Source organism: Dermacentor andersoni, chromosome 7, assembly GCF_023375885.2.
Source record: "Dermacentor andersoni chromosome 7, qqDerAnde1_hic_scaffold, whole genome shotgun sequence".
Lineage (NCBI taxonomy): Eukaryota > Metazoa > Arthropoda > Arachnida > Ixodida > Ixodidae > Dermacentor > Dermacentor andersoni.
Genome location: NC_092820.1, coordinates 52,346,011 through 52,373,463, shown reverse-complemented (window position 1 = coordinate 52,373,463; position 27,453 = coordinate 52,346,011). Strand labels below are relative to the sequence as shown.

Genomic DNA, 27,453 nt, shown 5'->3' with positions numbered 1-27,453 from the left:
TGCTTTGAAATAGAGGACATTGTGGTGCATGTATTGTTCTTTCCCGGTTACCTCTTTCCACCAGCCATTCACTGTTACAATATTATCGTTAAGTGGAAGACGCACCTCCTTCTATTAGAACTTCGTTGGTTGTTGCTGCCGATTCTATAGACATCTCTATGATAGACAACGCTCTATAGAGGAGATTCTATAGAAGCTTCTCTGCAAAGAGGTGGCGCACATGATGCAAATAACGGTGTGCACTCTAGAACGTGCGCGAGCACCAGCCATCACAGTGGAATGCACTATGAGTCAAATAGAAATAGCAGACGCGGCTATCTCGTTGAGATTTCGTCGATTTGGCTCGCCACCACCGTACTACTTGAGCTTTCTTAGGCACAACTTCGCCGAATAAATATTCTTTTGCAAGTGACAGTTGCACCATTTTCTTGTTCTTACCTTCACCACGCCACAATATCACAAATCGTAAAGAAGACACGAAGTAGAGCGATAGGTGTGATTGTGCTCTGAATGAAAAAAAAAAAAAAAGAAACGTTGTGGGATACAGCACTTTTTATTCCAGTCAATGGTATTTCAGTTTTATTTATTCACGCTTCATATAGAGATAAAAATATATTAACATATTTAAGGCTCGTAGCCACTGACAAGTGCGTGGTCTTAAAATAAGCAACTGCGACTGAAATGATGGTCCCGAAATAGCAGCAAATATAAGCGCATGTATCAGCCATGGCTGGTATGACAAAAGGACAAATACACGTGTAGTTAGAGTAGAACAATGAAAAGGGTTAGCCTTAAGAAACCGCTAAACTACGAGCAATGAAACACTGCATATAATCGCATATATTGGAGCAATCAAACAACATTATTAGATACGCGACGTAGTTGAGGGTGCGAGAAGCGACACACGTGCCTGTAGTAATTGCATTCTAAGATTCTAAGATTCTAAGAGTTATTTGCTTAATGTATATGATAGCGCACAGTGCACTTGAAAGCGTGGCTTACAGTGTAACCCTCCTCCGACGTAGTTGGCGGCGTAAAGTGAAGCTGTACTATGCGATGCGGTGATGTGTTCCTTCTCACCCCTGCTGCTAAAGCGACTATGCATCCCATCAAAAGTTTCGCACAGCCCCAATCAGGACAACATAGCAGAAAGAGGGAAGTGCGGTGGCAACTTTTCTTTGCTCATTCCTGCTGCGTCAAGGCAGGGTTGCACTGCGACCTGCGCTACTCAGTGCTCCGTGCTTAATCATGTAAATTCAACAAATAAGTCTAAGTCAATTATTCCGACTTTCTTGGCTGTTTTGAAATGCTCGGAAACAGAAATGAAATTTTATGAAAAATTCAATAAATTTTCAAGAAACATGTGGCAGAAAGTTTGTGACTATAAGAAGTTGAATGTGGTATTTGGTTTATTTAGCGGAATTTATTCTTTAGTTCTTCGTACAAACGATATCCGCTTGGGCAAATGATTATTCTTTTGTGACGTAATTTTCGAAAAATGTGTAGGCTTTTTGAAAAGTGTTACAAGTGAGAAACACTCTAGATTTTGTTTTAGACATTGCTTGTTGCGTCTCCTTTTTTAAGCTCTCCCCGCCATGACCATTTGTAAGAAAAACAATATTTACGGTACATTTGTGAACTAAAATGAAAACCTGCTGCTCAAATTGCAACCTCGTAATTTTTCTTATATCGTGCTGGGGGTTTAAAGGAACGCTTTTTATATTAATGAAAGATTTGCCAAATTTTAACTTATTTGTATCAGATCGTGGTCTCCATGCGATGTCGACGTCTTACAAAAACCTCATGCTCATACTGAAAGATATGTGTGAAGAGATTGCAAGCGGTGAAGTGTAAATGTACGGTTTTGGATTTAGTGACGTGGTAAGAACCGAAATTTCAAATGCTTCAAATCACGTAATGTCAGGCCCGGATTATTTATGTCTTGCTGCAGTGGTTGTTCTAGGGCTATGTGGAATTTTTGAAGCACAAAAGTCAGAAGTAGAAATATTTCCATCGAGGCGAAAGTATTCCCGGGACACGACCTGCGCCCTGAAAAATACAAAATAAGCAGTGGTGAATATCACATGAGATTGCAAAAGCAAAAATAAGAATGAATGTGCACTGCCATTTAATTAAGCTAACGTCTCAGAGAGTAGCACAGGTACGTACGCAACGATGCCAGGAATTCTTAAACACGTGAGCCAGAGAAAATCTGTAAACATGTCTTGAGAGCGCAAATGTTGCTTCATAGGCGGGAGCTTTGAAATAGTTGGGCCCTCTGAGAGCAACTGTTGGAAACAGCGGCACAAATACTGTCGTAATAGCAACAAGGTAAAAGAAGTACCACTATTTTGGCTAGTTGACTCTTTCGAGAGTGAATTGGATCAGTCAAATAAAATAGTGACTGGCAAAGCAAACCAAACGGATCAGGGAAGTTTTATGCAATGCTGAAATTAAGTGCTTTGGAGTACAGCCCCAAATATTTCAAATATATTTTTGAGCTACCCAGGGCAAGTATTACGCCCTAGGCATCACGCTGCAAAAAAAAAAAAAAATAACCCTCATAGCCTAACATCGGCATGATTTAGCGTATGAACGGTTGGGAAATGCGAGGGAGAACCATGTTTTTTGGGAGTAGAAAATTGACATAATATATAATTACAGTTGATGATGCTCAGATTTGTAACATTACTTTCGGTGCTGTTTTTTTAGAATGTCTCTTATTGGTTGTAAATATTGTTATTCCCAAAGCAATATTTCCAACAAGAAAGGCTGTAAGGAGCGATTATACTGTACCAGCGGATAGCTGGCGCTGCGCAACGGCAAACTGTAGCAAACATTATTGCTTACAGCACGCAATCAAGCACGGACAAAGAAGAGAGACGTAACAGGTGCCCTGACTCACGACTGAAAGTCCATTCCTTAGAAACAGTAAGATAAATAGAAAAACTCACCACATGCGTACACCCGCGCGCCACACATTCCCTCATCCAAAAGCAAAACAAGACAGAAGAGCGGCAAGACAAGGCAGTGGGATATTTTAACGCGCGGACACTTCTTAAAAAAAACTTTTTTCCTTGTTGTGGAGTGCGAGTGATGCCTGGCCAACGCACCTGCCACCAATTTGTTAATTACGCAGGCCTCTGAAACGAGGCGGGCCTTTTTCATTTTCATTTGTTCAGATTACGCGTTTGCGTTCAAAAGTGGGCGTTAAACTGCAAGCTGCGCAATGGGTTGTCGAATGTGATAGACCAGCGTTCTTTAATCTCGAGGAATGTTCTTGCAACCTTTCGCTTATGGACCTGCACGTTTGACCTATATCACAACATCCGCATGACAGGGGAATCTCGTGCGCAACTTTGTTGCAACACACAACGAACGTTGAAATATTCTTCACATTGCACGAATTGTGCGCAAAAGAATCTTACATTTGTGCGCTCTATTGCACAGCCTGGCACAGACTGGATTATTTCTTCGGACGACAAAAAACACTAACACCATATCGGTTCATGACACAATTCGCAGGACTTTTCGTGCCGGGCATTGGACATCAGGAATAATTGATGGCCTTTTGAGATAATGAGTACATTTCCATAACTTGCTATTTTTCTGCGTAACTCACTTCACCGAGTTTTCGGCAGTCGCCCTGGTCCTGGTTGTGTGGTCGGGGTTTTTACCCGTGGTTAGCATCCTGACTTGATCCTTAGCCCTCTGCAAGATGTGGTGCTGAGAAGATTTTGATATGGCGGAACGGAAACAAAACAGGGCAATTCTATTTTTACCGATTTGCTGTGTCTCAAGTGGTACGGTAGCAAATGTTTAACAGAATGGGGCTTATATATAGACCAAAATGATTTTGCTCAAAACAGCCTCGGATGCAGAAACGGTAGCGTATTATCTTGTGGTAATTCAGTTGCAATCTTCAGTCCCATTCTACATTTGCGAACAATCTTGAGCATATTGACATACGCTTGGATAAATTCCGATCAAGTATTATGTTGTTGTAATTCAAGGACCAGTCCCATTCCACTTTGGCGATTAATCTTGAGTACATTGACACTACCTTGGCTAGATTCAGTTCAAGTATCATCTTGTGGTAATTCAATAGTAAACTTCAGTACCATTCCACTTTTCCGAACAATCTTTAGTATATTGACATACACTTGGCTAAATTTGGATCTGTTTACCTCTGAATCACTACTTTCATTCTGCTTTTGCGAACAATCGTGAGTACAATTACATATTTTCTAAATTCGGAATTATGCAACCACATCTAAAGAATCATCCATTAAACGGAAGATTTTCATAGCTAAAGCAAAGAAACTCTCCTGAATTTTTTTGCCCACAAAACCTAAACGTATGTTACTAAGTGTGGGGGCCAATTGTGCTCTAATGCTAAGACAAGATTTTTGTAAATATAAAGCATTGTCCCATCAAACCACAATCAATAAATGCGATGACAAGTGGGTATATCAGGCGTCACTCGCACTACACAATAAGGAAAAATGTTTTTAGAAACATCGAACCGTTGAAACATCCCACTGTCTTGTTTACGGCTCTCCTTTCTTGTTTCGCTTTTGGTAGAGGAAATGTAGGAGACGCGTGTGCACGTATGTGAGAGTTTTTTTTTATTTAAATGACGATTTTCAGCAATAACCTTTTATTTGGGTAGTCAGCACTCGTGTTACGTCTCTTAATTAATTATTAATGTGCCGGCCCTGCCCGCTAGCTACCGTAAAGTAGAAAACATAGCATAAGTTCTGAGACCTTGTCTCTTGTAGCAGTATGTCGTATCGCTCAGTTGTCTTGGCTACCAGGGCGGTCGCAATAAAGTTTGGTTACCTGCATTTGCTACAATGTGAGGTACTTAAACGGCTATTTGCGAATATCCGTCGCATTTGGCACCATCTTCTCTAGCTACTTCAAATTATTTATAAGCCGACCTGAACAAAAACAAGAACAAAAACAAACAAAAACAATGTTTCTAGACATCCATTATTGTTCTCTGTGTATTTAGTTAAGAGAAAAGGAGCAATTGATTTGCTTTCTCAGAACCTAAATTTACAATTACATGAACCGATTCTTTGATGCGCTTCGCAGGTGATCATACTGCGACCGCTGCACCTAATCATCGGTGAGCAGACAATCAGTGAAACCTGTAGTGAGGCATGATTTGAGGCAACTGAGATGCGCCCCGCTGACATATGGGCTGAATAAGTAATCATATTTTTCCTGCAAATTTATTGAAAAGCAACAAAAACACGAATCTTACGAATGTATGCGGCTGCTAATAAAGCAAGCAAAACAAAACTACAACATTCACTTAATTCATTGCGTACTTTTATTTATGGTGATTCACCATTCGGATCGCAATAATCATGATTTCTTCTAGCCACCATGAAGCGCATTCTTTCCTTAGAGTGTTTTGCAGAGCACTCTTCATTTGCCAAACTGAAATATGCCAACCTACATGACAGCCATTGTTTGAAAATAAGCGATGTTGTCACGAGGTGTAAGAACTTCTACAAAGGCGTTTAATGAAAAAATAAAGCACAGATAAAGCACCTGGACATAATAGAGGCAGAAATAAATCAGCCACATAATATTAGGCATTTCATGTAGTTGAATAACCACTGTATACGTGGTCCGATAGCACTGAGAGGAAATAGGCTAACGTAAATAGATAAGGCGCACGCTGTAATATTGAGTACTTGGAAGCTTCACATATGTTCTTTTTTTAACTCGGAGTCTTACAATATGAACAACCTACTAATACGACAATCTCTTTGCATATGTTTGCGCAATGCTCCAAGCTTAGCTTTTTAATGTCCTCGGAGCGCTACCGTTTAGGTGTAGCTACTTCCCTTCCAAGTTGGCCTTCATCAGAGGGTCTTACTGAACGGGAAAGGTTAGTAGGATGCTTCCGACACACAAAAAGAAAAGGCCACAAAGTGTCAAAAAGAAAGAAACATGTTATTTTTCAAATAATTTCTCGCCTATTCCAGATTAGTGTTTATAAAGAGAAATTCTTTATAACATAAATTATGGGGTTAGTTGATTTTGTACCATTTTCTCTGTAACGTAAACGTTTACAAATCTTCCTTCTGAACCTTCGATAAATGTTCGCACTTCATAATAACAAGTACTTCTATTCTGCCATTCTGCCTTGTCGCTTAGACCAGAGGTAAATTATAGACGCTTATCCCAGTTTTAATTAACGGCGATTGTATACTATTTACTACCTGCTAGCTTTGCGCCATTATGCGGAAACGTAAAATTTTCAGCCGTCGCAGTGGACAGGGATTCCATTTCACCAAAAGTTCAAGGAAGTAGACAACCTTTCTAAGAAGAGCTCCACTGAGTGATCAATGCCCGGTTTGGTGACCGCTTGAATAACTACGTGGATAGTCTATATACAGAGGACAGACAGGCTGGTACCACGGATGCGTAGCAACTAGCCCAATGAAATTTTGTCAGTTGATAACATGTCCTATACAGATGAAAGCTAGCGGCCTAGCAAAGGGGCAAATCGCTGGGGCAAACTGTTCAAGGCTGCCTCAAGCAACAACTTTTCTCAGCAAGATTGACCACGGAAGTCTGTTGCGCGAGCTGTCAACGTCTCTCAGCTCCGATCGATGCTTTTATTCAATGATAATAATAGTAATAATATAACGATTTATTTCCATCACCATTACATTGATGGAGGGGATGGGAATAAAAGCGATTGACGCTTGACTAAGTTCCCATCCTCCGTACAGCAGGTGAGCAGTGGCATGCGACGGCACTTCTGTCACGGCAGCAAATACAAAGAAAAACAAAGCATTAGTACAAAAACAAGTATGCAAAGTACACAATTACCTGCGTGTGTGAAAAAAAAATATAAATCGATTGAAAAGAAAGACAAGTACAGCAACTGAGAACAAAAATGCTCACGAAACAGCGAAAGAACAGCAACGAAAAATGCGCTTATAACACGATTAGACACAGAAACGTTCACAGATGCCTAAATTTTGGACAATCAAAGGAACGCGTTAAGGACAAAGTAGTTGCGAAGGTTAGAGCAGCTAATGCTTCCTAAGTCTATATTTTCGTCAAATAATTTGTTAAGTAAGAATGGAAGTTGTAATGCTACCATTTGGTGCACATACTTTGTTCTTACTTTTGGTAATACCCAGTGTGGTTTATGCCGGCGTGGATATGTGCAATGAGATAATTCAATCCGGGCTAAGTCAGATATATACCTTATGCATCTTCTTTGTTCTTGCTTGTAGGTGCGTGGTAGTCTATAAGCATAGAGGCTGAAAACGTTAATTATCTTGTTCTTGAAAAATAAGTTTTTTCTTGAGTGTCTACTTGGCAGGTTATGAACAAATCTGAGGGCCCGTTTTTCGAGAGTTCCTAGTTTTTTCAGACCGGTTTGTGTAGCAGTGCCCCATACTAACGAGCAGTAGTTTAGATGTGAGCGAAATAATGCATGATATCGAGATTGTTTTACCTTTTGTGGGCGATAATTTTTGGAACGCGTTATAAATCCTATGGCTCTAGATTCCTTTAATGATACATTGCCTACGTGGTCATCCCACAGCATGTTTTCAATGAAATGTTACGCCAAGTGATTTGAATGACCTTACTAACTCAATCTGGTCTCTGTTATTAGATAACTCACCGAAATCACCGCATTTTTGTATTTTTGGGACGAAAGAGTACTGGCTTTGACTTTGCAGTATTAAAAGAGAAAATATTTTATCGGACCATATGTGTATGTTTTCCAGGAGCACATTTGCATTTGTCCTTAACTTACTACTGCTATCGTCAGATAAAAAAAACTAGTATCATCGGCGTAGATTATGAAATGAACATTAGTATCCACACTGTTGGTATCATTAATGCACAGGTTAAAAGTAATGGTCCTAAGATACTCCCTCGGGGTACCCCGCACGAAACTGTTCGTAAACTTGACTTATATTCGTTTATATGGACATGCTGTCTTCTATGCGATGGGTAAGATTTTTTCAAGAGTAATGCTGCGCCTCTAGTTCAATAGCATTCAAGCTTGTGAAACAAGATGCTATGATTTACGCAAAGGCTGTGCTATAATCTAAGAAAATTTCCAAGACGAGGTTCCTATGTTCAATGTTCCTTAGTATATATTCTGTCTGGTGCAAAGGAGCAAGTTCCGTCGATCGGTTTTTTCTGAAGCCATACTGGTTGTCAGAAAGTATACTGTGTTTATTTAAAAAAAAGCTTTCAACGCGCTTAAGTATGAGCCTCTCGAACACTCTTGAGAAGACGGGCAGAATACTGATTGGTCTATAGTTCCCAAAGTCATTTTTGCTACCTTTTTTATATATGACTGCTACTCTAGCAATCTGCATTCTCGGGGGAAAAGTAGCGATTTCTAAGCATAAGTTGTATATGCGCTTCACTGGCGCAGCAATAATGTCAATGACGTACTTAACTGGACGTATCTGTATATTTTCCGCACCACACCATGTGCTGTTCTTTAGGTCTCTGAACGTAGACAAAATTTCACTTGTAGAGACAGGTTCCAGAAACAAAGGCGAGGGATATCCATCAATAGTTATGTGAGTTGTGTCTGCTGAGGAGTTCAGTGCGGCCGGAAAAAAGTTGGTAAATTTTTCTGCGAGAGAATTGCCTGAGTATTCTATGCCATCGCTTGTAATTTTATCTGGAGTTGTGACCTGCGAGATGCCAGAGCCAAGTGACCGGATTTTACGCCAGATATTATCAGGACGATTTAATGCAGCTGCAAAGTAGTTTTCGTAATGTCTGTGCTTTGCCTGTCGTATGTCAGAATTGAAATTATTTCTGCATTTCTTAAAGTGCTCAAGAGCAAGGGTATCTTTTCTATCAATAAATAGTTGATATAATTTGTGATTTCCTTTAATACGCGTGTAGAGTCTACGTGATATCCACGGATTTCTAATTGTTTTAGGTAGCCTCTTTAATTTTGTAACGAAGTGCTTGTTATAGACATGAGTGAAGGTGTCGAGGAATGAGTTATAAGCGCTGTCCGCTCTAGCTTCGCTATATATGTCAGAAAAGCCTACATCTAGAAGATCCGTGCGAAAGATTTCTAGGGAACCTACCGTTACACATTGATATATAGCTTTTACACCAAGGTAATGTTTCGGGACCTCTTTCTGGCAAAATGAATATATGCCCATATGATCGCTTATATCACAGCATGTAACTCCCGAGTGAATGAGTTGAGAATGAATATTTGTTCCAAATAGATCCATGCATGTTTGGGAAGTAGGGGTTATGCGGGTTGCTGTGGTTATCATATTTGTGACACAGTAACATCGAAGTAACAGATAAAACTCATGCTGTTCACTGTTGTACATAACTTATCTATGTGGAAGTCGCCACCAATGACCACATCGCACTTGTTGCTCATTGCCAAGCTTAGACAAGATTCCATGGTTTCAAGAAATGAGTTCATGTTACCAGACGGCGGCCTGTAGACCACGGACATTACAATGTTTCCTGATATAACTGAAAGGATTTCAACACCATCCTTCAGGTAACTCAATTCGTTCAAAATTTCACACTTAAAATACTTTGCAAATAAACGATTTCCACTCACAGCGTATTCAGACGAGTTAACATACCGACTGAAAATGGCATCAGGTGCAGAGGTTTTTCTTGCAGGATTGATCCGTCTTCGTTAAGAAATCTATCTGGGTCAAACGTATGGGGCTCCTTCCAGTACGTGGGGTCATTGTGTGCAGCCCAAAGATTGAAAATAATGACGGTCCCCTTGGGTATAAAGATGCCATCCTCCACGATGTCGTCGCTTGCTCTGGTGAAAAGGGAAACAACCACGTATGGGTAGTATAAGGAGAAAATATAAAAGCGCCGCGCCCTTTGCAGACTCATCAGATCTATGATAAAATTACGCGCACAGCTGCAGCACTTCTTGGGCCATGCCCGAATCAATGAACATAAAATTTACGCACTGCAAGCGTGAATGTTTCTCCCATTAGCTGAATTACGCATAGATGAACAACAAATAGGCGAGCTCTACTTCTGAGTATCTACTCCAATAGTGCATTTATATAGAATGTCAAAATCAATTTGGCATCTGTAGAAATTACACGGGTTGATTTTTGCGTCTTTCTCATGCTTTGTGTTGGGTTTATTTCTCAGAAGCAGCAGCGCATGCTAACCTGTCATTCTGATCTATTGGAAATATTCATATCATAAACCTTCATTCTGTACCGCAAATTAACATCTGGCAGACGCTGGCATAATTTTTTTACGCCAGCTGAGCTTCAAGTCATGTATTGGTTGCCCCACTGAGTAAAAACTATAAAGCTGATTTACATTACAACCGCGTGGTATAACGAATCGCTTTCTATTCTCTTCCATGCAGCAATATTTATCGTACGGGAGAAATTTATAGCTTATTGGTTATTGAAGGAAATAACACTGTTTAAGTGCGGCATACTGAATGCTTACTCTCTGGCCACTCCAAGGGGTGTTCCGGTTTTCCACCGTCCCATCTCCCACAGGCAAGCCTGAGTGTACGGCATTCGGTTCCTGTCTTCCCACGTTGGCTCCCTGTGCTGACCAATTACTTCGTCGATTTCTTGCTGCACACGAGCCTGAATAGTATCCTGGTTCACGGCGAAATTCAGAAAGTGCCAGTACATGGTAGAAGTCGGGCTGAACGAGCCCGCCATGAGTATGTCTTTCACGTTTCCGACCAGGTAGCGGTCTGTAGGGGGGCAAACACCGTGCATTAATCAGGTTACTGGCTGGCTCGTATATAGATATTTCTGAAAAACTTTCGGTACAGATTTTGTATTTGCCGTACATGTGAGGCAAATACCGGATCTTCATAAGTTAGGTATTTTTACATCAGTAGTGTGATGAAGTACGAAATTGGATATGCCATTTGGACTGGTTTGAACTGGAGGTGTAAAAAACAGCCAGCCCTGCGGCACTTCTCAGAGGGGACCATTGAAAAGATATGTATCTCAAAATATCTATTTCAAACCTACATTGTGGGCAAAACATTCACCGTCCATCTTTATTTGTGTATACTCAGAATCATTGCGGGCCTCTTCAGTGCGTGACCCTTCTGAATGAAGCGTTGAACTAGCGATATTCATTAAATGGTATACGTGCATTTTATTTCATTCGCCATCTACTACTCTAACCATCTCTAGAACATTCGTAGGGCCGCCACTAACTTCTCCTTTGCGCAACTATAAACACAGAAGAACACTGTGACCCTTCCACACTAACTATCTCTCCGCAGCTCAAGGCTCGATCTTGGACCATCAGCACTCTGAAAAGTGACCCCTGCATTATCGCTGGTCTCTACGATGACGATACTGAAAAGTGGCTGGGAAATTACGACTGAGTGAGTTCGTTTAACTGATCGAACGATGATTTATTGCTTATCAACGTCACCGTCCATAAACCTCGTGTCCCAGCTATGCGCACGCCTGCCCGAACTGGTCGGCCGACCAACAGTAGCTTCGGCGGAATTTTGGCATCTCAACTGCTCGCTATGATGTCACGGAAGGTGCTTATTGCTTGAGTGAAACTTCCTGGAGAGAAACACACGCTTACATTTAAGATGGCTGCCGTTCCTACTGCCTCTCGACTCCACCATGAAAGAGCCAGGTGGTCTTCTTGACTAGCTAAAAAATTGGCGTGTGCCTATATTAGCTTTTGAAGCCTAATTGAATAGAGGATCGAATAGTACCAGATGCGATTGGAATCAAATATGTTCTAATAGCTTGCGGATAATTGTCGGCAGCAAACTCTTCCGGATTTCTGCAGCAATGCGCACGCTCAGATGCTTTCTCCTTTCTCACTTAGTATTTATGATTTATTTTTCCGCATTTCACTGGGAAAGTTTGCCGCCAGGGATGGTTGTTCCACTCTTCTAACTAGGAGCGCTCGCCATTGACTAGCAGCTGCACATTATCGCGAGGTTGCCAAGCTTGCCGAGACTCTCTCATCCTGAATAGGTCATTCGGAAATGTATCGTTTTTGCCTGGCTTGCTTCATTGGCCATTTATTCAGCCTCTTTGAATTTTCCTGAATGTACAAGTCGTCCAGCTTCTTGTTTATGGGTCGACCTGTGGTGAGCCAGATGCCTCCGCGATGTAATTTTTTTTAATTTTTTGTGGCTACCTTGATCGATAATGAGGTAATTGAATCCGTTCGTGAAGCAACGAGCACTTGACCGATTTGCATGGATATGGGTTCTTGGGGCCTGATTGCAATGTTGAAATACTTGATAACAGGTGAAGGGTGTGATGGTAGTGAATGCGTGCCTCGAAGGCCCAAGTTGTTCCTGCTTCGTCTTGAACAAATGAGTGCTCCGAGAACTTTGATAGAGGAGCATCGTGGCATCGTGAGGTTTTCTAGTGATTGGTGGAAAGTTATTGCCGAGTTTACTAGATAACTCCTTGCTCTGCTCTTTGGGCTGTAAACAAATAAGATGTTCTGTATTTTTGGCAGATGCACGTATATTCACGTCCTTACGGAAGCTGGCAATTACATCGAGTCGTGTATTTCTATTCTCTTCTCTCACTGATCCTTAAGTAGCCTAAATTTATTAGGCGTACTGGTGAGTCAGGGGAAATGTGAATTGGCACCCACTGTCGTTGATAATCACTCGAGGCAGCCCATGCCAGATCATTAAGGAGTGGAGCAAGAAAAGAGAGACCCCAGCAGCAGTGACTGAGGGGATGGCTGCCGTCTCGCACTAACGGATATTGTAGTCGACATACAAGACTATTCAGCGGTTACCCGCGGAGGATCGCGGAAATGGGCCCCGTAGATCATTGACAACTTGCTCATGCGCAGAGCTTGGGAGCACCACAAGGTGAAGATTACCGGCGGGAGCTTTCTTCGGATATTTATTTCGCTGGCACGTCGTGCATCTCACAGCACATCTGATGGAGTAATGTAACAGTGACTTACCTCTACTGAAACCAACAGTTATCTCCTGTTATATTGCAATGATTTATATGCAAGAGTAACGAAGTCAACCAAGCAGGGTATTGCAGGTGCAGGACGTAGGATTCTGGTTGTCATATTCTAAGTATGTATTACGTATGGCTAATTTCTGCGTTGCTGATTTTTCTATCGGTGTTAGTGGTTTGCTTCCTATTGACCATTGGCGTGCTCCGCTCGAATTCGCAACTTTTATAAAGGCGATTCATGTGTTGAGCGAGCCTGTTCGCTCATTTGTTTTTTCAAGAGGCGACTATCTAGGTTCTTACCACTGCTAGAATGATGCCGACTGGTCTGAATTGTACCGTGCCACAGATATGAACAAGGCAGTTAGCATCCTTACTGATAATGTAAAATGTAATTTGGAAGCCTTCATTCCTTGCAGAGATTTTCATCCTGCTCGCTATCCTGTGTAGTTTTCTAAGGAATTACATGGTCTACTCCATAAAAAGCTAAGGTGCCATAGGAAGTTCAAGAAAACAGAATTACCGAGTTACACGAAACATTTAGTGCCTTGCGAAGCCAGGTGAAACGCGTAATGCGTACAGACAGTGATGCATACGTCAAGTGTGTCGAAGAACGCATAAAATTCTATCCAAAACGTTTCTGCTCCTATGTAGAAAATTACAGTTCTGAGCGGGCTGAGATTAATGCCATAAATCATCCATCTCGTGGCATTCTTAGAAACTGCGCTATTATCGCCAATGTATTTGCCGCACATTTTTCCTCAGTTGTCCTAAATACAGCGCATGCTCCTAGCTCTGGTGACGGTCTGGATAGCTTCAGTGACCACTTCAACATATAAACTTTTACAGAACACGGTATCCCGGAGGCCATAAATAAGTCGTAACCAAAACAATCTCTTGCTTACGAGGGCATGCCTAGTTTTGATAACAAAGGCTGCTCTTCCATTTTTGTTCCTCTCCTTATACACGTCTTTAATCTTGCTTTTAGCACAAGTGTCTTTCCTTCTTGTTGCAAGAAGACAATAGTCATGCCAGTTCATAAAAGTGGCAGCAGGAGCAACATCAAAAATTATCGCCCCGCGTCACCCTTGTCTCCGTTTGCAAAAGTGTTTGAAATAGCTGTGTTTACACATCTGTGATTTTTTTTTGCCCATAAGATTAGTGTATACCAACATGGCTTTGTTCATGATAGGTATGTACAAACAACCTTTGTTTCTTTTCTTGATGCTGCAGGACCCGCGGTTGCTAAGGGAAGACAGTGAGACACCGTATACTTCGACTTGTTAAAACATTTGATGTTGTGTCTCATGATATTCTTATCCATAAACTCTTGAGTTACTGCGTCAGTACTAGCCTATGCACGTTTATTAAAGACTACCTCTCAACTAGGTTAACTCATGTGCGCGTTGGTGGTAATTGCTCTTTACCTTATGAATCAATTTCCAGTGTTCCGGAAGCCTGATCGTAGGACCATTATATTTCAATGCCTTTGTTAATAACCTTGAAGAATGTTTGCGTCATTCACGTCTACTTTTATACGCTGATGATGTTAAACTTTACCGTGAAATAGAATCAGAGCAGGATTGTGAATTAGTACATGAAGATGTTAATATTGTTGCAGAGTGGTGTGCTTCCAACTTTTAATTTATTTATTTATGTTTATTTATTTTATTTTCAATACTGCGAGCCCTACCGGGCTATTACAGGGTGGGAATACACAGCAAAAAGTTCACGCAGAGAACGCTGTCAATTCTTCTTCTAAAGAGTCAACCATGTTATTGCTCAGAAACACCAGAACTCAAGTTATTCCACTCAACCATTGTCTTGACAATGAAAGAGTGCCTAAAGACATCAACTCTGGACACAGAAGGCATTATAGCGTGATTGTGATTAGTTCATGGTAAAACTCTTCCAGGAGGCTTCAAATACAAACTGGAATTCATGTTCAACTTGTTATGGAGTTGATATAAAAGCTTAAGGCGTTGCGATTTTCCTGCGCACAGCCAACGTAGTGAGACCCGCCCTGACGAGCATGGAGGCTACCGAGTGCGGTTTGTCGTAATCAGAAAAGTTAACCTAACCGCCATTCGCTGAATGCGCTCTAGTTTGTCTACTATGTATTGTTGATGAGGGTCCCAAATTATACAAGCATACTCTAAATTTGGTCTAACAATGGTATAGTGTATGCCCTAAGTTTAATATCTGGTGCAGCATCTCTTAATTTACGCCGTAACAAACCAAGCTTGCGCTGGGCTGATCGACATATATTTTCGACGTGTTCATTCCAGTTTAGGTTACTAGTGATTGTTACGCCGAGATATTTCAGCTTGTGGAACGCTTAATTACATTATTATTTACAGAGTACGAAAATATTAATGGAGTTTTCTTGTTCGTAACTGTCATGCAAATTGATTTATCAAAATTGATTTGCATATGCCATTTTTCACACCACTTATAAATGCGAAATAAATCATCATTTAGTCGTTTTTGACAAGAAACACTCTTAACTCAGCAAAACAAGAGGCAGTCATCGGCAAACAACCGCACTTCAATCATAGGATGTGCATCAGTTGCGATATCATTATTATACAGTAGGAACAAAATTGGGCCCAAAACTGACCCCTGAGGCACACCTAATGATACAGGAAGGAGAGAGGAGCACTCGCCATCTATGTCAACAAACTGTTGTTTGTTCTGTAAGTGAGCCTGAATCCACTTAAAAATTTTTGAATTTACAATATACCCATAAAGATCTTCAATTAGCTTGCTAAGGTTAACCTTATCAAATGCCTTTGATAAATTCAGAGCGATGATATCAACTTGTTCGCTACAATTAAGGGCTTCTGCAACACTGTCTATTGCTTCAAATAATTGTGTGACTGTTGACAGACGCCTTCGAAAAGTATGTTGTTTGTTGTAAGGAATGTTTTTGTTGTCAATGTATTCGCTTTTATATGCACTTTATATTATTATATTTTATGTTTTCAATATATTCACATTTCGCGCTATAATGTGACTAAGACACTTGTTGTTTCCACTAACCGCAAAGTGTGCCTTTTAGTATATGAATACTATTTTGACCACATTTCTTTAAGAAGAGAGAGTTGTACGCGTGACTTAGGAATATTGGTTGACTTTCGGCTAACCTTCGAAGAACATGTTTCAAGCATCGTTAATATATCCTACCTGAAGTTAGGCCACATATTCTCTTGTATTCTTCTTTTGTCCACTCGAAGGTATAGTTTGGTTCTGTTGTATGGAACTAAAAGAATTTGACCAATGATGCAGAAAATGAATGTGTTCAGCGACGTTGCATTCGTATCCAGTATGATCAATTTCTCGGACGCCGTGTATTTTATGCCTATGAGTGAGTACTGTGCATGTTTAATATTATACCTATGAAATGCGCAAGTACCATGAGTACTTCATCATTATCATCATCATCATCAGCCTGGTTACGCCCACTGCAAGGCAAAGGCCTCTCCCATACTTCTCCAACAACCCCGGTGATTACTTATCTTTCTATAAAATAATCCAGAATCACTTCTCCTGTCCGCAATTACTGTGAGATGTAACTTTCTGCGTGCCTCATGCTAGCCTGCCTGACCCTAGCATTTTCCACGTGAATTCATCTTGCACCTCTAAAGCTATAATACGTCTTGTAACAGAACAAAATAACTTGCGCGATGATCTCAATTTATTCAGTTCTGCTATTCGCCCATTATCTGACTTCTGTCTCTGAATATTTCAATTCTTTGTTTCACATTGTACTACTGTTGTTTAAGATACCCTGTTTCGTTCTTCGGTTTTATATTCTTTATGTAATGCATCATCATCATCATCAGCCTGGTTACGCCCACTGCAGGGCAAAGGCCACACCCATACTTCTTCAACAACCCCGGTCATGTACTAATTGTGTCCATGGCTTTCCTACGCAAGGTCTGACTACGGGCTAGTTGGAATTCCATGGTATAACTCGTCAATTACAGCGCAAACATAGACGGAGGACAAAAAAGACGACGTAGACAAGCGCTGTCTTAAAGACTGACGGTAGATCCTTGCCTGCCTCATCCATTCGGAGCGCATGATTTTACACACCCTTTTTCCATGCCCTGCAGACGGATGAAATCCACCGAAGACCGTAAGAACCTCGGCGGGTAGTTGTCCAGTCCGGCTATGAATGCGGCTACGAACTTCTTAATCTCATCCGCCCACCTAACATTCGGCCGCCCCCTGCTACGCTTCCCTTCCATCGGAATCCAGTCGGTAACCCTTACTGACCATGCAAACGTCTTAATGTCATCCGCCCACCTAACTTTCTGCCGCCCCCTACTACGCTTCCCTTCCCTTGGAATCCAGTCCGTAACCCTTAATGACCATCGGTTATCTTCCCTCCTCATTACATGTCCGGCTCATGCCCTTTTCTTTTTCTCGATTTCAACTAAGATGTCGTTAACTCGTGCTTGTTCCCTCACCCAATCTGCTCTTTTCTTATCCCTTGATGTTACACCCGTCATTCTTCTTTCCATAGCTCGTTGCGTCGTCCTTAATTTAAGTACAACCCTTTTCGTAAGCCTCCAGGTTTCTGTCCCGTAGGTGAGTACTGGTAAGGCACAGCTATTGTACACTTTTCTCTTGAGGGATAATTGCAACCTGCTGTTCATGATCTGAGAATGTCTGCCAAACGCACCCCAGCCCATTCTTATTCTTCTCATTATTTCCGTCTCATGACCCGGATCAGCCGTCACTACCTGCCCTAAGTAGATGCATTCTCTTACCACTTCCAGTGCCTCGCTACCTATTGTAAATTGCTGTTCTCTTCCGAGACTGTTAAACATTACTTTAGTTTTCTGCAGATTAATTTTGAGACCCACTCTTCTGCTTTGCCTCTCCAGGTCAGTCAGCATGCATCGCAATTCGCTCCCTGAGTTACTAAGCAAGGCAATATCATCAGCGAATCGCAAGTTACTAAGGTATATTCCATTACCTTTTATCCCCAGTTCTTCCCAATCCAGGCCTCTGAATACCTCCTGTAAACACGCTGTGAATAGCATTGGAGAGATCGTATCTCCTTGCCTGATGCCTTTCTTTATTAGGATTTTGTTGCTTTCTTTATGGAGGACTACAGTGGCTGTAGAGCCGCCATTGATATCTTTCAGTATTTTTACATACGGCTAGTCTACACACTGATTCCGTTATGCATCCTTGACTGCTGAGGTTTCGACAGAATCAAACGTAATCAATGAAAGCTATATATAAGGTTTGGTTATATTCCACACATTTCTCTATCACCTGATTGATAGTGTGAATATGGTCTATTGTTGAGTAGCCTTTACGGAATCCTGCCTGGTCCTTTGCTTGACAGAAGTCTTAGGTGTTCCTGATTCTATTTGCGATTACCTTAGTAAACAGTTTGTAGGCAACTGACAGTAAACTGATTAGTCTATAATTTTTCAAGTCTTTGGCGTCCCCTTTCTTATGGATTAGGATTATATTAGCGTTCTTCCAAGATTCCGATACGCTCGAGGTCACGAGGCATTGCGCATACAGGGTGGCCAGTTTCTCTAGAACAATCTACCCACCATCCTTCAACAAATCTGCTGTTACCTGATCCTCCCCAGCTGCCTTTCCCTTTTGCATAGCTCCCAAGGCTTTCTTTACTTCTTCCGGAGTTACCTGTGGGATTTCGAATTCCTCTAGACTATTCTCTCTTCCATTATCGTCGTGGGTGCCGCTGGTACTGCATAAATCTTTATAGAACTCCTCAGCCACTTGAACTATCTCATCCATATTAGTAATGATATTGCCGGCTTTGTCTCTTAACGCATACATCTGATTCTTGCCAATCCCTAGTTTCTTCTTCACTGTTTTTAGGCTTCCTCCGCTCCTGAGAGCTTGTTCAATTCTATCCATATTATACTTCCTTATGTCAGCTGTCTTGCGCTTGTTGATTAACTTCGAAAGTTGTGCCAGTTCTATTCTAGCTAAAGGGTTAGAACCTTTCTCACATTGGCGCTTCTTGATCAGATCTTTCGTCTCCTGCGATAGCTTGCTGGTGTGCTGTCTAGCGGAGTTACCGCCGACTTGTATTGCACGCTCCTTAATGATGCCCACAAGATCGTCGCTCACTGCTTCAACACTAAGGTCCTCTTCCTGAGTTAAAGCCGAATACCTATTCTGTAGCTTGATCTGGAATTCTTCTATTTTGCCTCTTACCGCAAACTCATTGATCGGCTTCTTATGTGCCAGTTTCTTCTGTTCCCTCCTCAGGTCTAGGCTAATTCGAGTTCTTACCATCCTTTGGTGACTGCAGCGCACCTTGCTGAGCACGTCCACATCTTTTACGATGCCAGGGCTAGCGCAGAGTATGAGGTCTATTTCATTTCTAGTCTTGCCGTTCAGGCTCCTCCACGTCCACTTTCGGCTCTCCCGCTTGCGGAAGAAGGTATTCATTATCCGCATATTATCCTGTTCTGCAAACTCTACTAATAACTCTCCCCTGATATTCCTAGTGCCTATGCCATATTAGCCCCTGCCTTGTCTCCAGCCTGCTTTTTGCCTACCTTGGCATTGACGTCACCCATCAGTATAGTGTATTTCGTTTTCACTCTACCCCTCGCCGATTCCAAGTCTGCATAGAAGCTTTCCACTTCCTGGTCATCATGACTGGATGTAGGGGCGTAAACCTGTACTGCCTGCAATTTGTACGTCTTTTTAAATTTCACAATAAAACCTGCTACCCTCTCGTTAATGCTATAGAATTCCTGTATGTTACCAGCTATATCCTTATTAATCAGGAATCCGACTCCTAGTTCTCGTCTCTCCACTAAGCCCCGGTAGCGCAGTACGTGCCCGCCTTTTAGCACTTCATATGCTTCTTTTGGCCTCCTAACTTCACTGAGCCCTATTATATCCCATTTACTGCCCTCTAATTCCTCCAATAGCACTGCTATACTCGCCTCACTAGATAACGTTCTAGCTTTAAACGTTGCCAGGTTCATATTCCAATGGCGGCCCTCTGCTGCGTCGCAGGTCTGACCGCCGCCGTGGTCAGTTGCTTCGCAGCTGCTGGGGACTGAGGGGCCGGGGTTTGATTGTTGTGTTCATATAGGATGTTGTGGCCAAGTACTGCACCAGGGTGGCCAATCCTGCTCTGGTGAGAGAGTGCGTTACCGGTTCTGGTCACCAGGATCAGGCCACACTCCAGGCCTTTTTATGCAATTTTATCAACACGCGGATTTTTTTTTTATCCGGTGGAAATTTGCGCGGCACCGGGATTCGAACCACGGACCTCTTGCACGCGAGGCGGGAGTTCTACCTCTACGCCACCGCTGCACATGAGGGGCACATGTCGCTGGGGTACTCGGCAGTATAGAAAACGTAAAATTTGGCGTGGTCTGGTGCATGTGCGTGTGTGGTAAGCGTATTCTAAGTGCCTGAGGCCTGTTAAGTTTGGAGTGTGGTAACAGACAGTGTTTTGTGATTTCGCTGCACATAATGAGCGCGTCTCGCCCAAGCTGCGTCTTGGGCGAGCTTTTTGAAGTTGCGCGGGGCGCCCGGCATCCTTCCGAGGTGGGCGGGGAACCAGATGAAAGTGTGGTGTTTGAGGGTGCTCGGATTCGCGTTTTGGAGAATGCGCAACGCCACGTCAGAGACGACGCCATCTTCGAAGGCTTTGATGGCGGGTTAGGATTCGCTATTGATCACTTCCCGTTTGCCGTTGAGCACTGCCAGGGCGATGGCTACTTGCTCCGCCACATCTAGAGCCCCTATACCGTAAAACTATTCCAATATATTTTATTCCATTCTCCTGGCGTCAAATTTCCGTAACCGCCGACGCAAGCCCCGGGTGGTCACCTGCAAGGTTGTCTGAACAGACCAATCAAACGCTCTCCTCATTCATAGGAGGTCACTTTTGTTTGCTTTAAAAACGAATAACGTTGCCTACACTAAGCGGTTTGTCTTATCTAATTGGCTTTCAAGAGGCGAGGAGCACTCTCAAATGGAGAGAGATTCAATGGGCCTGAGCCACTGCAGTAAATATTGATAACTGGATGAAAGAGGTGGTGCCAGCGTGTGCGATCGGTCCGCTTTCCCTTGCTTAGCTTACGGTCGCTGGTCCAAAATTGCGGTGGCATGCAACGGAAGCTTAAGAATGACGCTAAGACAAGTCCTCAGCAAACAACAGTTGGCAGAACGAGGTTGTAAACGTGCCGAAATTGCTCGAAAACGTTATACGGCCACTGAAGAAGTTTTATTATACGCAAATCAACCCATGCTCTCCCGTAGGTGCGAGTAGCCAGTGCCTAAGCGATCGGTGGCAGCTATCTTTTATTGCTTACGGAACGGGGCAGCCTGTGGCTCTTCAGAAGAAAATGAAGTTTTGTTCGCGATATTAATGCATCTCTAACGCGTACACGTCACTTTGACGCGGCGAGTTTTCGCGGCTTTGCGACGTCGCGTGACAGGCAGGTGAAGTGGGTGCAGCCCTAAAACTTTTGACCAATAGCCGAGGTCTAATGGCGAAAAGGTGTCGAATCTGAAATAACTATTTTTCTTTTGTTCGGTCCAATTATGCATAATCAGTCTGTACGCGTCGTATCAGATGGGGAGATATCGCGGTTTTCGTGACGTCGCGTGACAGACAGGCGAAGTGGGGGTGTTTCAAAAAAATTTTAAGCCAATCGTAGAAGCCTGATTACAGAATTGGAATAGAAAAGTTTGGAATAGTGTTACGGTATAGCGCCCTAGGTCGCGGGTGAGGATAGCGGCGGAGTTCAGGGTCCGCTGAGTGGACGAGACTATGACCGAAACGAAGGCTCGGTTTTTCCGGTAGGCGATGTTGTCCACAAACGTGACGTCGTCCGGTTTCACAACCATTGCTCTGGAGATAGGTGGTCGTCCGGGCAAGCCGCCTGCCTCTATTGTGGTCATGATGCCCGTTTCGCGAAATAGGAGCCATCGTGTTGAGGTCTCGCATCTCACGGAGGACCGGCGTTAAATTCGGTGGATCCCTGGTCATCGAAGAGAAGTAGCCGAGCTCGCGCAGAATGTGGTGGTCCGCCTTGGTGGTAGTGAGTCGGATCACCTGCGCTCGCTCCTGAGCCTTGGCGATCTCTTCTAGTGTGTTGTGCAGGCCGAGCTCGAGGAGTTTGGTGGACCGAGGCGGGATGAAGGCTAGATCCTCAAGTACAGTCAAGACACGCTGAGTGGAAGGAACAGCGTTATCCGCTTCGACCTCAGGTGGATGATTGCACCGTGTTGGTTCAGGCAGTCCATACCGAGAATGTCTTCTCGGGAGAACTGTTCCAGGACAGCAAACGTTGCAGGATAAGTCTGGTCATGAACTGTAATTCGTGCCGTGCAGATACCATTCGACGTTGTCAGGTGTCCCCCAAGTGCCCGAATTTGACGGCTGTCGCATGCAGTCCTGACTTTCTTCAACGTGACAGCGAATAATCCCCTGGTGACGGAGTAGTAGGCTTCGCTGTCTACAAGAGCGGTGACTTCGCGGCCGTCGATAACCAGCTCAACGTCGGTGGTGCTTTCCCCTGTGTTGCAGTTCGATCTTCGTGTTGTATCACGGCTGTGCCGCATTGACCTGTGGCTGATACGTCGCGTCATCAGGGCTTTCGCAAGCGTGCTCTTGGCTTATGCCGTTTCGTCGCGATGCCGGCGCGTCGTTGTTGCGTCGTCGAGAAAGATCTTGAAGCCTGGTCGTTGTCGGCGGAGGATCCCCGGCATTTGGACGTACAGCAACCGCACCTCCGTGGGTTGATACTTTTAGTTTTCTGGATATGTGCTCACGGTCCGGCCGCGGGCTGGGTGAGTCTATGGTAGGAACTGGGTCGACAGGTCGCGGTCTAGTGATGGCGAAAGGAATGGTGGTCGAGGGTTCCACTGGGTGGCGGCGAATTAGTCGGTGATATCGCGAGGTCGCTCGCCTTTCTGGGGGTGCAGGGCGCTGGTGGTGAACCCTAGCAGTCCCAAAGTGCGGGATGGGCACAGGCGGTAGACGTGACCCACTTCTCCGCAGTGATAGCAGAGCGGACTGTGGTTGGGGCCGCGCCAGACGTCGGTCTTCCCTGGAACACTGCACTGAGCGATGGTACGTCGTGTAGGCAGCAGCGGCCATGGACAATGGAATTGGGGCGCTTTAGGTCCCCGGCGCTGGTGCGGAGGGGACCATGGCGGCGGGTGACGGCCGAGCGCAGTGCTTGGAGGGCGCAGTGCAGCGTGAGTACTTGGTGGTTAGGTTGCCTGCTACCCATTTCCTTAGTTTTCTCATTCGTCGATACCTCTTTCGAAAACTCAGCTGCTGCCTTCAGGTGGTCGCCAATCAGACTGGTGAGAAGCTCGTGCTTCATACCACGCAGCAGGAAGCGGCCTTTATTTTCCTCAGACATCTTTCCGTCGGTGTGTCGCAGCAGGCGGGCCATCTCATTTTAGCAGATCGCAATGCTCTCGTTTGGGAGCTGCGCACGGGATTTCAGTATTGCCTCAGCCCTGTATTTGCGGAATACACTGGTGCTGGCGTTCAAGAAGCTGCCGCGGAAGAGGTTTCGCGTTGTCAGCGTGGACTCACGGCTGTCGTACCACGTCCTGGCGGCACATTGCAAGGAGAAGTAAACATGGCACAGTTGGTCGTCGTAGTTCGAGTTGTTGAACGTAGCGACTATTTCATACCCTTTCAGCCAGCTTTCGGTGTCGCCAAATGAGGATCCGCGGAAGGTAGTTGGTTCCATGGGGTGCTGCAACTCGAACGGTTTAGGTGGAACTTGAGCTGTCATCGTGTCTGCTGTCACGGCCTTGCACGTCCAGGCCGTCTCGGGAAGAAGTCCGTGCTCGGGGCGTAAATTTTGAAGCCTGAGCCTAGCTCGATGATCCGGCGTGACGACGGTGGTGTCCTCTGGTTTCAGGATCGAATCGTGGCTTTGCGGCAGCGTTTGGTACGTGAACGCACAAGAACCTCCACCAGACGTCACGTAGTAGTGACGGTGAAGAAAATAGCAAAACTGTTAATGACGAAACTAGCACTGTCTTCGGCAAACCTGCGCGCTCCAAAACAGGCTACGCTCAAAGAAATACAATAGTGGCCAATACAGTCGGCGATTGTCTAAAATCTGATCAGCGGGTCAGCGCGTCGGCTTTTGTGCATGAGTGATCGAAGACTCCAGAGTAACCGCTGGCGCTATTGTGTCTTGGAGAAAGTACTACGCAATCTGCGTTGCGCATACATTCGGTCAGATTGCACTAGATTCAGGGACAACAGGGAGCGGATAGAACCTCAGATAACATTCGAGAAACTTTCGATACATGCAGGCGCGTCCAACGCTGCGGGATAAAATTTTTAGACGGTGGAACAGGTGACCCGATAAAAATAAACATGTACACGTGTGAATATTTATTGAGAGATTTGCTGAACATGCATATATCCTCGCTTTTTATTCCGATAAATGAACACCAGAAATTCAACAGTGCTCCGCTATGACGGCACATGAATAACCAGGAATGTAGAATAATCTCCGATAATATTCGTCATTCAGGATAACTTGTTGTCTGTCCTTGTTCACCTGTCCTTTCCACTTGGTCCTCTCTGTTTCCTTTAATTTTAGGGTGTTTGTGCTACGACGGTCACGCTAATTATTTGTCATTGAGTCACGACAAATATTTGACATTGAGTCACGAGTTCTAAAATTTTCTCCTCCCAACACTTGCCTATTAGCGGTAGCATCCAAGAGGGCTGACGCCAGCCAGTTTTTGTTAGCCAAAAATACATTTTTAAAACCTCATTAACACATTAGTCAACCAGCCCAATTTTTTCAAGAGAATCGTCGATGGTTGCTCTTACTAGGGCTTGGGACACATCGCATTGAATGACCTGCTTTTAGAATTAGTTCGGTATTTGACTCAATAATAAAGTTCTTAAGATGTTGTCTAGTGCGCCCGTTGACAGAGGAAAAATTGAACCTCGCCGGTTACAAATTTTCCCAGGAAAGCAGTGCACAGTCTAAAAGCAAGGTGTCCAAGCGGTTAAGCTGTGGATGGTGACCAGTTCGAATGCCCACTGTACTGGAATAAAACTTTTCTTGATGCAGTTTTTTGTTCATCTCAGTCTCTTTTAATTTTGATTTACTTCTAATGCAAATATATCAAAAATAATGCTATTTTCGTCTTCGACTGGACTGCAGTTCTTATCATCATCCTAAGCCCATAGACATATATCGTGACATGGCCTCTTGATATTCTTACAAACAATTACGCTCACACCTTTCTAACATTTACGTGGCCGCCAAATAACTTGTTTGAATCGCCCATCAAGATGACTGTTTTCGCACATGCGAGATGCACTGCCGCATGCCGGAAGTCAACTGAATTTTTAACTAATTCAACAATTGACTCCTAAACGTGTAATAAGTGGTAGCTGCAGCGGAGGAGAGTTAAATATAACTATGTCATACAAAGGAGTGCTAAACCTTCGCGACTCACATTGAAACGTTGGATCGGGCTCGCCTTTCGCCTGTTCAATCTTCTTGGTGTACTGAGCAATGAAATCCCGCTCGGTGTTCTCCGTCGACGGCGGTTTGTATTTTTTTATCTGTTCCCTTGAATCAAAATAAAAAGTCCACATGGTACTGAGATGAAAATACACTGTGGGGTAAGAGTTGGCTAAGCCAACGTAAGGCTCCTCAGATATGTTCGTCAGCCTCTCCAATGCACTTCACTCCAATTCGTCCAACTTTTATCCTTTCATGAATGCAAGTAGTTTCGGTAGTCAGTCCTTCTACGTATGCAAACTTTACAGTCCTCACCTTAATCATGCCTCATTTTACAAAGGCTTTATTATATATATTGGACTGATGATGAACAATATGAGTCAGGCGCATTATAGCCCGCACAGCTGTTTCCAAACGCAAAACTAAACCTCAAATGTCAAGTATGGTGTGCCACCATAAACACCATTCTAAGCGTTGCTGTATCCAACACACACTGTCTGAACCTTGAGAAACACTAAATTGGAGAAGCGCATTGGTAGTCACATTGCGAAGCACTCACGTAGACAACTGTCACTATGGACACCCAGCGCTTGTAAATTCTGCTTCTGCTTTTTTTGTAATTTCCGACGAAAATTCTATTTATTATAATAATTGTGTTTGTGGTGGTATTGCACCTTTCTCAACTGTACTGTAAACCATCATATAGGGCTATGGAGTTCGTCTATATTCTATCAGAAACCAATGCCAAATTATGTAGTACTCAAAATTTTCAGAAATGAGACATTGCTTTCGATAGAATAACGTAATGGTACAACTAAATGCTACAACCGAGGTTAAAGCCATTGTAGGGGTTCAGGAGACGACAATGATAATGTTTAAAGAAACAATGTTACAAATCGTTTACAGAATTCAGAGCATCAAGTTTCTGATGACCTAGCTCCTAGTGCTCAAAGTAGTCAAAATTTGTACTGTTTACGAGGTACTAGAAGCTGCACGTGCCAGACAACATTCCCGGAGAAGTGCGTGTAATGGAATGTTAGTAGCCACTTCGTACTTGTAGGTTCTACAAATAAAAACACCACAGCTTTGCAAGATGAAAAAAAAAATCCGTGAAATATCGGCTCTTTTGAAGGCGTCAACCTCATAACCACTTCCTTTTCTCGACTCATCCATAATTATACCAAATGAGCTAACGACAAGAGTGAAAAATTGCAGTCCAATCTAAATTTATCTGCAACTTGACTGGCAAGAACATTAGATAAGCAAACTAGCTAAGAGCCATTACGCAGGGTAAAAAAAATCATCATATTTAAAAAAAAGTGACTTTTACGTTGTTTTTAGGTAGAGTACAACTTTTAAAAGCACAAACGTTGCTTCATTGTGGAGATTTCTCATAGCTTATGAGCATACTAAATTTTAATTGACAGGCCACATTCAGTTTCGATTATGGAGCAGGTGAGCAAAGTAGCAACTTACGCCCTTTTCTCTGTTGGTAACTTCAAGTTGTCAAATATTTTCCCACTTCTGCTCTTCCTTTAATAATAGCGATATAATCAAAGGGAGATGACATCTACGGACGTTTGCACAGTTGCCTGAAAGCAGCGACCATCGTGGTTCGTGCTGTGTCAGCAACACCTACCACTTGCTGCCTGTTTCTAGGCTGCTCATTTGTCTGCACTCTTATTCTACTTCCACCGAAGTTGCCCATACATCCTAGCTCAATTTACGCTCCAGACTGTTTATCTGTAAAGGCATCAGTTTTGATATAGAAAAAATAGTTTCAAGTGTAGCGGTGTATTGGCTTCTTTCGTTTTCGCCACAAAAGCGGTCTTCCCCGAGCTTTACGACCGAATTTCTTGTAAGCGTGTACTTATAGCCATCAGTACTGCACCTAGACAAATGCGGGCTGCGGTTTTTTTTTTTCTTTGAAGTTCGGCAAGAAACAATAAATGCTCCCCCTTTATTCATGAATCAGATATCCAACC

The 27,453-nt window shown here is 43.3% G+C and overlaps 1 protein-coding gene across 1 annotated transcript; it reads right to left on the bottom strand.

Annotated features, from left to right (window-relative positions):
• Window positions 1–1,403: 1,403 nt before the first annotated feature.
• On the bottom strand, window positions 1,404–25,949 carry LOC129385787 (vitamin D 25-hydroxylase-like). Its single transcript, XM_055072903.2, has 4 exons — window positions 25,461–25,949; window positions 10,486–10,744; window positions 9,636–9,826; window positions 1,404–2,049 (listed from the first exon to the last, which is right to left on the bottom strand). The coding sequence occupies exons 1-4, from the start codon at window positions 25,600–25,602 to the stop codon at window positions 1,871–1,873; spliced, it is 771 nt and encodes a 256-aa protein (XP_054928878.2). The 5' UTR covers window positions 25,603–25,949; the 3' UTR covers window positions 1,404–1,870.
• Window positions 25,950–27,453: the final 1,504 nt, after the last annotated feature.

What these genes read in the sequence shown, in the direction of transcription:
- LOC129385787 (XM_055072903.2), bottom strand. Translation starts at nt 25,602, where the DNA reads ATGTGGACTTTTTATTTTGATTCAAGGGAACAGATAAAAAAATACAAA. An exon ending in GCCCGATCCAACGTTTCAAT is followed by an intron (nt 10,745 to 25,460) that starts GTGAGTCGCGAA and finishes GCCCCCCTACAG; the next exon opens with ACCGCTACCTGGTCGGAAAC. An exon ending in CCTGATGCCATTTTCAGTCG is followed by an intron (nt 2,050 to 9,635) that starts GTATGTTAACTC and finishes TGTATTTTTCAG; the next exon opens with GGCGCAGGTCGTGTCCCGGG.